Consider the following 13,252-nt stretch of genomic DNA (forward strand, 5'->3'; position numbering starts at 1 on the left):
GGGAAAAGCTGGGTGTTATATCCCACTTACCTGGGTGACAGGCACAGTGCAGGAGTGTGAGCTATCGAAACAACCTGGTGAAGTCTCGCAAGGCCCAGCAAACTTGCTTACATTCCTCAGCACTGGAAAATGAAGGAGAGGTCAGTCCTTCACTGAGGAGAAAGGTGTAGTGTGCTGTACCACACGGGTACGCAAAGAACTGTCCCCACTCTGCTAGGAGCTCTCTCCATCAGTTTGTGACCCTGCTTCAGCTCTTTCTGTAACTCAGTGTAAAAATTATTTTATAGATGATAGTCATAACCTTGGGAGTCCGTAAAGAGTGGCCTCTGGAGACAAACTGCTTAGGTTTAAACCTTTGTTCCACTGTGCCACGGGTAAGTTACCAATCTTTGCCTCAGTGCTATCACCTGCTACCCAGCTACCCACCTCATAGTGGTATGTGTGTGTGTGTGTATGTATGTGTGTGTGTATATACACACACACACAGCTATATATGTATGTGTGTGTGTATATATATATACACACACACACATACGTGTAAAAAAAAAAGCCAAAGAGCATCTGTGCTCACCAAAGACACAGACAGGCAGTGGGTGAAAGCACTCCTCAATGGGGCACGGTCATGCCACAATCCCTTCTTCTCCACTTCTCCATCCCGTTGGGATTTTGGACAAGCATGCACTCATGCCTGGAATGTTTTATTTAAGCCACTGGGTCGAGGACTCCAACAACAGTCAGCCATGTGGCTTTCCTTAACAACTAGGCTATAGGACCAGACCCATAATGTTTTGAAGATTAAATCAGTTCACAGATAGAAAGCACTTATGATGGTTGAGCAGGGAACAAAACTATATTCGATGGGGCCAGCTCTATTGCACAGCACAAAGAGGAAGCCAGATATTAAACCTGGCTCACCAGGTTCAAGTCCCTGCCCCATCAGCTTGTGTGTGTGCCCGCCAAGGATCCTGATGGGATGGAGAACTGGAAGAAAAAGAACTGCAGCAAAACCAGGTCCCACTGGTGAGTGCTTGCTTGCTCTCACTCTCTCACATGCATGCATGGCCTTTGCCATTAATGATAAAAGGATTCAGTAAGCATAGGTTGCTACGACAGCACTTTCTTAAAGTCCTGACATAAATACGAGGAAGTCAGAAGCCCCAAATTAAAAAAACAAGCAAGTACACCTAAGGCTCCATGAGGTTTAACTCTAGGAGCTGGGCTAACTGAGGTATCCCTGTTTCCTCATTCTCTTTCTTTTCTTTGGGAGAGGTTTTTGCTATAGGGCACGTGTGCTCGCCAGAAAGACAGAGAGACAGAAAGCGAGAAATCACCCCCCAGAGGGGTTGGCCATGCTGCAATCCCTTCTCCTCCATTCGCTTCTCGAGATCTTGGGCACGCACGCACACGCACCTGGCGTGAGTTTAAACCACTGGGTCCAGGACTCGAACTGCAATCACTTACATGGGAGTCCAGCAACATAGCCATTATGCCAACTGCTGGTCCCCCTCATTCTCTTTTAAGGGCACATTTTATGAAGCCTCCCCCGACCCCTTGCCCATATTTAAGCTGTCACCAAGGACTCAGTTGATGCCAGCTTCATTCTTCTGTGTCTGTCTTCACAACAGTTTTTGCTAACTGGATACAAGGCCAAGCTAAAGCAGGGGAAAAGAGGCACTCCTTAATATGCCCACCCTTCTTTCTGACTTGGAAAACTCAGGGACAAGGGCCTACAGTCTAGGACTCAAATGCTAGAAAAATATTCACTTTCCATCTTTTAGGGGAAGAAACTGTTAAGAGTGATCCAACAGAAAAGAAGATGAAATTCAAACTACCCCCTTAAATGTTTCCACCTGATTTCCTCACCTGTTATAGAGTCTGAAATATTGTTAAAACAGTTTTGAACAAGGGTCCTTTTGATTTAGATCCCAGGTCTTGATTCAACAGAATATTTTAGAAACTTCTAGTCTCTTTTCATGCTAAAGATGTAAGGACTTCTGGTGTTACTGTAATTTTGCCATTTTCTCCTTTAACAAGCTTCGCTATAAGCTTTACATTTCTATTTCCAAATCAATAATGACAGGGAGGCAGCCAGGGTGTTGGAGCCATCACGGATGCTCCCAATTCATGAAGGAAAAGATACATAATCCAAGAGGAGCTGCTGTGTGGGGTGATTTATAAGGGAATGAGATAATAGCAAGCCCAGCAACTTAGGAGAGTGCTGGAGACTCAAGGTTCTTTTGGTATTCTCAAGTCCTACAGGCTTTAAATTTTAACCTTCTTCAACAAGAGACCGCGGCCTAATCTGGAACAGGAGGCTGTGTGGAACAAGCCAATGTCTTGAGCCAGCTCAGCTTCTGCTCCCAATCCTACCAGCAACTGCTCTGGTGTCAAGCGCTTTAGTCAAATGTTGAAATGTTCAGCCAAGTGTCACTGGGGAATAAGCCCTCCGAAATGGATCAAAAAGCACCCTGATGCTATAACTATCCTTTCACCATCTTTTTGAATACTTTTATGGTCGCCGTTTCTCAGGTCCAATGATAAGATGTACTTAGAAATGCAACCTTTTGGATCTGATGTCCTGGTTAGTAATGGAGAAAAACCAACCTATAAGTGATGGCTTGACCAAGGAGATATTTCCATACTGGTCTCCAATTCTAGTGTCAATGCTTCCCAGGTTCAATGTCTTTTGGCTTTGACGATTCTCATGCAAATAATAAGTAGTCACAGAAAAAATACTAACATAGAGAAATGGGTAATGATGGCAGGGTTTCTTCTGGTCCCAATTAGTCTTTATCAAAGAGGGGCTAGCTCATTGGTATTTGGAAAAAAACAATATTTTAGAGCAAGGGGCTGAACAGCAGAGTACAGGGATAATACAATGCTGCAAGGCAGTATTCCGATATGGGAAGGTTCCAGAATCGCATCTAGAGACCTTCCTGAACACTGGGTACACTGGGTATGCACATGCCTGTGATCCAGGGCTAGCTGAATCTGGCTGGATCTCAGTATGAAGACTTTGTTAGGGGTACCTGTCTTTCTCTCTCTCTCTCTCTAGCTTATGAAAGAACGAAAGAAACTAAAAAGAGGCCTTGGCTTTCCCCAGGTTGACCAACTAAAATGCCAAGGAATTAATTACCAAGTACCATTTGGGAAGCAGGCTCAGACTTGCTGAAATGAAACTCAACCAGTTTACCCTCCCTGCTCAGATAGCAAACCCAGTAGCATGTTGAGGCAGGAATTACAGGACCTTAAAACCAAAAGGGAGACTGAGTCATACATGGAACTGAAGGTTCAAGAGCAGCAGCAGGCACACTAGAGAAAGAATTTCTAGGAAGAGGTGAGCAGTCTCAAAGCCCTTCTCTAGAACCTCAACATACCTATTACTTCTGTTCATTTCCCATTATTACGTCATAGCCCACTGTAAGGAGGAGCTGCAAAACTTGTTCAGCAATGAAAGATCAAGTAGGTCAGGCGAGTAGTGCATTTTATTTTCTTGTATCACTGGGCAAAGATCACAGACATGTTTTTGTTCATAGCATTGCTTTATTTAGGTCCCTTTTTCTTGCCTTGATTTTCCTTAAATTAGAGAATGTCTACGATTTTTATTTCAGACTTACCCTATCAACCTGTCATACATAGCCCTGTCAAGGCAATAAGGGCTTGGTGGAGACTTATTCCAAAATGTGTGGGTGGCTGCCTAAAAATTGGCAAGAGATATGCCCCAGCTAGTTCTGCAAGTGTATAATGTCATTTTAGCAGTTTCTTTTCCAAGGCGTAGAGTTTACATTTATTATTGCCTATGTGTAAGATATTCTTTATATTTCTGTATGGTATCTCATAACACTATGAAATAGGCAGTACTAACTTTATTTTATGAATAAATTGAAGTTTGAAGTAACAAGTAAGTGGCAAGATCCAAAGTATGTTACTTGACACTAAACCCAGACTTTTTAGGGCTTCCTCTAGGCTCCGACTTGCTCTAAAGAAGTAAGAGCCAACAGGATCCTGCCCTTCGACTGACCAACACTAGATGGAATAAAGCAAGACAGACACAAAGAGATACATTTCTTTCTCTTAAGACAGCTTTAAAGGTAGAATATTACTTCGACTAGGAATACTCATAGTAAAACAAAATCAAGTAAGTTTACAAGATCATCCCAGTCAACACATATCTACAGCCAGTGATGGGGAAATCTCCACTCTGGCAATCTGGCAAAATGTGTCATGAAGGCAGTCACATGTTATTTTTCAGTCATGGGGTGTCACTTAATCTATGGCTATAAGTCAGTTACTTCTGAGGCATGCAGTTAAGCTACTTTAGTAAGCTACAAAATGATAGTACTCTTTGGTTTGTGATTTCAAGGTAAACAAAACTGTTGAACATATGGTATTTTCAGAGACGAGAAAGAGAACCATTTTGGAAATGACATTAAAACATCAACTCTTAGAATCTGCATATATAAAAAATGTGTAATGAATAAAATAGCCTTCAAAAGTGCAATTTGGTCCATTTACAATAGCATGAAAAAAATCCTTAGGGAAAAATTTAACTAAGGTGGTGAAAGACATACACTGAAAACTACAAAATGCTCCTAAAGAAATTAAAGACAGCAATGAATAAAAAGATATCCTGTGTCCATGGATTGAAAGACCAAGTTGCCCAGAAATAAACTCTCATGTATACGGTTAAATGATTATCAAGGGCTTGGCCAAGACCATTCAGTGGCAGAAAAGACAGTCTTTGTAGCAAATGTTGGAATGGTGTTGAGAAAACTGAATAACCATAAGTAAAAAAAAGAAGCTGGATCCTTACCTAACACCATACACAAAAATTAACCCAAAACTTCATGACAGCAGATCATATATCTGATAAAGAGTTAACATCTCAAATATATAAGAAAACTCCTACAACTCAACAAAAAAAGAAACCTAATTAATGAAAAGACAGGAAAAGGACTTGAACACACATTTCTCCAAAGATTTACAAAGAACCAATAACAGTCATCACCAACAATCATTAGGGAAATGCAAACCGGTTACAAGATAGCCTCACACTAGGTATGAGGAGCTCAGATTGTAGCTACAAACACACACACACACACACAAAACCAGAAATAGGTGTTGGTGAAGATGTGGAGAAATTGGAATCTGGTGCACCGCTGATGAGAATATAAAATGGCATAGCCACTATGAAAACAGTTTGGAAGTTCCTCAAAATAGTAAAATATATAATCACCTTATGATCCACATGAGTACACAGCCAAAAGAATAGAAAGCAGGAATTAAAGAATTGAAAGAGAAATCTGTACACTGATGTTTATGGCAGCATTATTTACAATGGCCAAGAGGAGAAAACAATCCAAATGGCCACCAACAGATGAGTGGATAACAAAATATGATATGCATGTATAATGGAATACTATTCAGCCTTAAAAAGGAAAGCAATTCCAGGACAAGCTGTAATGTGGATTAACACTGAGGACATTATGCTAAAGACAAATAAGCCCTAGTCATACACAAAAAGACAAATACTATATGATTTTACTTCAATGAAGTACCTAGAGTAGCCAAACCCCAAATCAGAAAGTAAAGCGGTAGTTGACAGGGGCTAAGAAGAGGGGAGAATGGGGAATTATTACTTTAATGGCTATAGTTTCAGTATTGCAAGATTAAAATGTTCTTGAGATTGGCTGCATAACAACGTGAATATACATACACTACTGAAATGGACATTTTAAAATGGCTAATATGGTATATTTTAGGTTATGTATATTTATCAAAATTAAAAACCAATTATTTTGGGGTCAGCTTGTGGTGTGGTGATCAAGGCAGATGGATCCCACATGGCTGGCTATGTGGGTTTAAGTTTTGGACCAGTGGCTTGAGAAACACACCAGGCACACATATGCATTCATGCCCTGAATCCTGAAAGGAGAAATAGAAGAGACGGGATTGCAGAGTGACCATTCCTTTGGGAATGTTTTCGTACTTTCCCTCTCACTTTCCAGCAAATGCATGTACCCCTTTGGCAAAATCTTTAGGAATTAAAAAAAATATATTTAAAAGCTCAAGTTGGTTTATATAATACTACTATTTTCCCCTTTACGGTATATCTTGTATATTTTTCTGGATTATGCATTTTTTTCTGTGTTTTTTTAATTGAGTATTTACTGGTATAGACATATCATTAGTTACTTCACTATTCTCTAGTGATGGCCAATTAGAATATTTCTAGTTCTTTCACTATTACCAATCTCATTACAACACACATTTTTTTTACCTATATATCGTTCCATAATCATATGAATAAGCCACTGCCTAAAAGTTAGTCAAAATTCTGAAAGTAACGCAGTCATAAAATTCAATTTAAGGGGGCCAGCAGGTGGCATGGTGGTTGGGGGTGCTGGACTCCCACATGGCTGACTATGGTTTGAATCCTAGACCTGGCAGCTTGCTTCCTCACCGCGCTCAACCCCCTCCCCCCCAACTCTTGCTCTTGCTCTCTTGCTCTGTCCCTCTCTGGTCAAAATTAAAATAAACGAATGAATTAAATAATTCTTTAAAAAATTTTAATTCAAGTTGCTGTCATTCATATCATCAAGGATCATAAAAGTTTCATTACTGTCAGTGATTCAGTGACTTTATTTTAAGGAAAATATTCAAAAGAAAAAAAGGCTATAATTTTGATATTATCTAGAATACTGAAATACATAAAATAACTAACCTATGTCTACCATGAGGAAATCAAATAACATCTCTATGGCTATAAAACAGTAAATATAAAGACTTATAACTTCTGGGACAGCCTGGTGGCGTGGTGGTTTAAGGACGCTGGATGACTACAGTTCGAGTCCCAGACCTCCTGGCGGCTTGCTCCCTCACCTTCTTTCTCCTTCTGTCTCTCTCTCTCTGTCCCTCTCTGGTCAAATTAAAATAAGTAAATAAATAAAAATAAATAATTAAATAAAATAGTTCTTGGGACCACCAGCTGGCGTAAAGACTATGTCGCTGGACTCCCATGTAGTTGACCATGGTTCAGGTCCTGGACCCGGTGGCTTAAACTCATGCCAGGCGCATGTGCGTACATGCCCAAGATCCTGAGAGGAGAATGGAGGAAAAGGGACTGAGGCGTGGCCAATCTGATGGGGGGGTGATTTCTTGCTTTCTGCCTCTCTGTCTGTCTCTCTTTCTGGCAAGTGCACGTGTGCTATAGCAAAAACCTCTCCCCCCAAAAATTAGGATGTGAATATTGTTAGGCATAGCAAAACTCCTCCAATTCAGTGTAGTCTACATTACTCTATACATATTTTATAATCGATGCTTTGCCTATGAAGAAACCTGCATTCATTCATTCATTCTTTTATTCTTTTGAAAGGATCTTGCTGTTGTGATCCTCTTACCCTAGTCTCCTAGGTTGCTGGCATTATAGGTACACACACTGTCCCCAGGCTTTAAGTTGGACTGGGAATCAATCTCAGGCCCCTTATGTGGTCCCAGAGCCTTGGCAGGTTATGATACCTCAGTTAGACCTATTCACCGGCATTCTTTTTTTTTTAAGTTTGCATTTATTTGTTTCATGAAAGTGAGAGACACAGACAGACAAGCACCTTCAACATCTGCATTTTTGCCCCCTGAATCTAGATGAGAACTGAAAGTGTAGACAGACATATATGAAGGAAATTAAGCTGCTCAGCGTATATTTGTTTTGGGAGACACGGTGCCTCTGGATACCCTGGAAGACCTTACAGCAGCCCATCCATGGGCACAACGTAAGAGATGTACGTATATATGCAATGTAGTAATGATTCCTTATAGACTGGCTTCCATGGCCAATTTGTGCAATGCAAGGCTAAACACACCCTATACTATGAATTTACAAGGGCACGTAAGAGACATGTTGGGTCATCAGAAAAGTCATGACTTTTTTTTTAATTAATGTTTTTCTATGCAAAAATGTGTCATGACTATTCCAACAACACAACAGATATGTTTTCTCTATATACCCTGGGGCCACTCATGCTCCTTGAAGAACCCCCAGTATTGCTCACCTAGTAACTTGCTTGTGGAAGTCTGTGAGCTGTTTGTGTGTCACGGTGACGGCTCCCACAGTTGTCTCCTTTGGCAAACCTTTCAAGGAATTCTCTAACCATCGACAAAAAGTCTGTATGGAGAAGAAGAATCAAGAGTTTCAACAGGAGGCAAGGGGTGCTCACCTGGTATCCTATAGCTACTAACACAACCCCCAGGTGTTCCTTATAGCATTTGTTCCCCTCGACCAGGAGGCAAGTAAAAGAATTAACAGAAGTGCTATTTTTAGGACCTCAAACCTCCTGGGTTGAGGTCCTAAAACCATTTGCGCTCTGCAAGTGCACGTCCAGACTTCCCCACTAAGGGGCAGGAGGCATCATTTCAGACAAAGTTGTCTACACCTTGGAAGTGAAATCTCTTCTAGTGAGGCTATTATTCTGTTCCTGTCATAAGCTTGCTACAAAACTCTTGAGCTTGTTCTTTCCACCATCTTGGAGCCTGTGGAGGCCTGCTGGGAACAGGACTTCTAAAAGACAACTATGTCTAGAAGGCTGTGGTCCAAGGCCATTTTTGCTGGCTATAAGCAGGGTCTCAGGAACCAAAAAGCACACAGCTCTTCTTAAAATTGAAGGTGTTTATCATGTGTCTGCTGGAGAGAGAGAGAGAGACAAAGGGAAAGTGAAAAATCACCCACCAGGGATGTGGTGGTCATGCTGCATTCCCCTTCTCCTCTCAGGATTATGTGCATGAGTACACATGCCCAGTGTGTCCCAAACTTCAGGTCACCGGGTCCAGGACTCGAACTGCATAGTCGGCTATGTGGAATCTAGCCTCGCCAACACTACGCCAGTAGCTAGCCTAGCCCTCTTCATCTCTTACTTTGGCCACAGTTTTCAGTTATAAAATTAGTTTTTTTTTTTTTTTAAATGTCTGTACCATTTTTACTTATTATTCATTTCCTTTTTAAAAAATTTGCTATACGCCAAATTGGACTTGACTAGTCCAATCGTGTACTTTCTTAAACTGCTTTTATATTGGGTCGTCAGAAAAGGCATGATGTATTTTTCTATGCAAAAATGCATGACTTTTCTGACAACCTAGTATTAACATTAAAAATTATATGGGGCTGGCAAGTGGCATGTTGGTTAAGGGCGCTGGACTCCCACATGGCCAACCACGGTTCAAGTCCTGGACCTGGGGGCTTGCTTTCTCACTTTCTCTTCTCTCGTCAAATTAAAAAATAAATAAAAATAAATAAAACTCTTGATGGATGGGACTCCTTATTTTAAAGATATACATATAAATCCTATTTTAAAACATAGTTTATAATCTATATTTTATTTTACCACTATGCTGAATTTTTATGTAGTAGACACAACCTGATTCATAATCATGTGGCCCTGCAATGAAATTATTGGAACATTACTGAATAACCTAAAAAACAAACAAAAAAACCTTCCTGGGCTCAGCAGGTGGTACGCTGATTAAAGAGGACTGGATTCCCACATGGCCAATTGTGGTTCTAGGCCCAGACCTGGAGGGATAAAAACATGCCAGGCATATGTACATGCATGCCCAAAATCCCACGAGGAGACGGGACTGCCGCCAGGTCATCCCTCCGGGGAGTGATTTCCCACTTTCCCTCTCACTGTCTCTTTCCGTCTCTCTTATACAAGTGCACACGCCCTATGGCAAAACCCTTAAAAACAAAAGAGGACAACAAAACCTTCCATGATCAAGTGATAAAAGAACTGGTTTGGTAAAATCCAAAGAGGAAAAAAATCCCAAGAGTCTACCGTGGGCTAGTTTGACACTTACATGCCTTTGAAGGCTCTAGCTAAATTTACGGTCAAGGAAACACAGCCCTATGTAAGGAGCCTGAAGTGACTAAGTACTTCCTAATTCGCAGCTTGAATCAGCTGATATATATATAGCTATCTCCCACAAGTGAACAGATTTCTTTCCTCGCCAGCCACACAGACACAATGCTTAGTACTTCTGATAGCATATAAACCCTATGACAGTGACACAAACATGCTTTCACGAACCCAATGATGAGATCCAGCTCGTGGTGAGGTGGTTAAGGCAACTGGATCCTAAATGTTTGAACTGCGTAAAGTCTGGGACCTGGCAGCCTCAAACACATGCCAGACACATGTACGTGTATGCCCAATGTCATGAGAGGAGAGTGAAGTAGAAGGGACTGCAGAGTGGCCACCCACCCTAAGGGATGCTTTCTCACTTTCCCTCCCCCCCCACCCTTTCTGACTCGCTTCAGCAAGAGCACATACCCTATGGCAAATTAAAAACACAGAAACAAAAAAACCCAATTATGAATCACTGCCCTTCCAAGGGTCCCATCATCTACCAATTAAGCTTAGCAATATGCCTAAATTTGGTTCCGTGGACATACAACAGGGCCAGCTTCAAAATCAGGGTCAGCTCTAAGGAACCAGGACTTATCAGGGGTAAGGACTATGGGAATAGAGTCCTATGAAAGTATCTCACCGGTCTGTCAACCTGCATTATCTCCCAGAGCACTTCGGCTACATCTGGCAGGGTGTAGGGGGGCAGACAAAAGCAGCACGTGTGGAGCAGCTGGCTTACAAGTTGCTGTCCGAGCTGGTTCATCACCTGTCCAATCAGTTCTTTCCGTAATTCAAAGTCTTCTTCATGCTGTAAGAAAGCAGGAGCACCAGATAAATTCTAGTCTCAACTTTACATAGGTCAGGTACTCTTATCAAGTACTCTTTACCCTTTAGTTTATTAATTTTGTTTTCCCAGGGGATAAAGTAAATAGTATATAATAGCTGGTTAACAAAGTCCACTAAATGTTTTGTCAATAAGAAGAAAACTTAAGAGTTCAGTATCAAATGGGCATGGAATTCAGCTGAGATTGACCTTCTGCTTAGCTTTACATGATCGGTAGGCATAAATTAAACAACAGTTAAGAAGAAAAGTTAACGATTTTTTTTTCTGCTTTAGCGTGGGTGCATATACTTGCTGGAGAGACACACAGAAAGAGGGAAAGTGAGAAATCAACTCCCAGGGGACATAGCTACACCACGATCCCTTTTGCCATTGTGCTTCCAGGATTTTTGGCACACGTGCACACATGCCTGATGTGTTTTTCAAGGTGGCAAGTTTGGGACTAGAACCACACAATCAGCCATATGGAACCCACTTTAACCACCAAGCTATCAGCTGACCCAGGTTAGCAATTTTCTTAGTTTTTTTCTGTGAATAAGAACTTGTGTCCCATTTCCCTTAAAAAAAAAAAAAAAGAATTAAGAATTGCAAGACTTTTATCAGCTATCTAATCTTTTATCTAAAAAATCTGCCAGAGGGTTCCTGTGCTTGCTGCAGAGAAAGAGCAGGAAAGTGAGAAAGCACTCCTCATGGGGGATAGCCACTGCAACCCCTCCTCCATTTCTCTCTTTCAGGACTCTAGCACATAGACACAAGTCTGGCGCGTTTCTTAAGCCATTGAATCTGGAACTTGAACTACGGACGCAGTCAGCCATTGGGATCTAGTCATTTGCTAACTACTGTGCCACATGCTGGCCCATTATTTCTAATCTTTCTATCAAAAGAAAAAAATATCATCAAGAAAATGATTATTTTCTTCCTTCTCAATAGTCTAAATATACATATATTCCTAATATCTTGAGAAAAAATATCTTCATTAAAAATTGCCTTTCACTGGGCCAGCAGGTAGCATGGTGGTTAAAGCACTGGACTCCCACATGCTGGCCATGGTCCAGGTCCCAGAGCTGGCAGCTTGAAAACCATGCTAGGCATGTGTACGTACATGTCTCAAATTCCAAAAGGACAGTGGAGGAGAGGGGATTATTGTGTGGCCATACCCCTGGGAGGTGATTTCTAACTTTTCCTCTTACTGTGTCTCTCCCTCTTTCTCTCTCTCTCTCTGGGATGAGCACACATGCACCATGGAAAAAAATACTAAACAAAAACAAAATGCCTTTCATGTGTAGTTATTTTCTTCTCTTTCTCTCCCCCCATTTGTTGCCAAACTTAATTATCCTACTTACTTACTTCTTCACTGTTCTCTCTTACCTTTAATTCTACTCCAACTCATCTAGCCAAATCTACCTCTAAAAACCTTGTGAGCCACTTTATTACTCTAACCAAACAGGTAGCTTAACTTTCTGCTAACACACTACTATCCTGACTTTCTCTGCCAGAGCCAGCTGGACCAGTCTCCTCTCTCCAAACCATCCAAATTCTTCCTTTATTATTATTTTTTCTTTTTTTTTTTTGAGAGGTTTTTGCTATAGGGTGTGTGCACTTGCCAGACAGATAGAGAGAGACAGAGAGATAGAAAGCGAGAAATCAACCCCCAGGGGGGATGGCCACGCCACAATCCCTTCTCCTCCATTCTCCTCTCGGGATCTTGGGCATGCACGCACACGCACCCGGCGTGAGTTTTAAGCCAACGGGTCTGGGATGCAAACCACGGTCGACTACGTGGGAGTCCAGCGACATAGCCATTATGCTAACTGCTGGTCCCCAAATTCTTCCTTTAAGGTTCCCTCTGAGTCCCTCCTCTTGTAGAAAGTAATCCTAACTCCTTCTCGAGCTATCCTTCTGAACTTTCAGCAATCATGACTTTCATGCCTAATATGACAATCAAATACCGACTTCTGCCGCTATTTACCTTTGATACCACCTAGAGGCCACACAGTTGGAGCAGAGCCAGTTTTGGACAAATTTATATAGCCTATGGCACTGAGCCCCGATGTCTTTGTCCTAACAGGTGACATTCTGGTTAATGAGTGATCACTATGGCATATGGCTACCACTACAGCTCAAATAAGGAGACACTGGGACACTAGTTTTCCCCTAAGGAAGGACAGAAAGAGAGAAGATAAGCTGTGAAGTAGAGAAAGTTTAGGGGCCAGCCGGTTGCATGGTGGTTAAGGCAGCTGGATTTAAGTCCCAGACCCAGCAGCTCAGAAAACATGCCAGGGACATATGTGTATATGCTCAAAATCCCAGGAGGAGAATGAAGAAGGGACTGTGGTGTCATCCCCTCCCAAGGAGAGTGATTTCTCCCTCTCTCTCTCTATCCCTCTCAAGTGCATATGCCCTACATCAAAAAAAAATTTTTTGAGAGGTTTTTGCTATAGGGCGTGTGCATTCGCCAGACAGACAGAGAGAGACAGAGAGACAGAAAGTGAGAAATCCCCCCCCAGGAGGGATG

At 41.7% G+C, this 13,252-nt stretch overlaps 1 protein-coding gene across 4 annotated transcripts in view; it reads right to left on the minus strand.

Moving 5' to 3' along the window:
- The window catches only part of TNPO3 (transportin 3), a 94,920-nt gene that overhangs the window by 2,647 nt on the left and 79,021 nt on the right, over positions 1-13,252 (minus strand). For all 4 annotated transcript variants that reach the window (XM_014591724.2, XM_006158805.3, XM_006158806.3 and 1 more), the window contains 3 exons: positions 10,537-10,704; positions 8,049-8,161; positions 31-122 (listed from right to left, as the gene is read on the minus strand). In XM_014591724.2, the coding sequence (XP_014447210.1) occupies positions 62-122; positions 8,049-8,161; positions 10,537-10,704 (342 nt within the window). In that variant the 3' untranslated portion in view covers positions 31-61. The remainder of the gene's footprint in view (positions 1-30; positions 123-8,048; positions 8,162-10,536; positions 10,705-13,252) is intronic.

The sequence above is a fragment of the Tupaia chinensis genome, unplaced genomic scaffold (assembly GCF_000334495.1).
Source record: "Tupaia chinensis unplaced genomic scaffold, TupChi_1.0 Scaffold000610_1, whole genome shotgun sequence".
Taxonomy (NCBI): domain Eukaryota; kingdom Metazoa; phylum Chordata; class Mammalia; order Scandentia; family Tupaiidae; genus Tupaia; species Tupaia belangeri.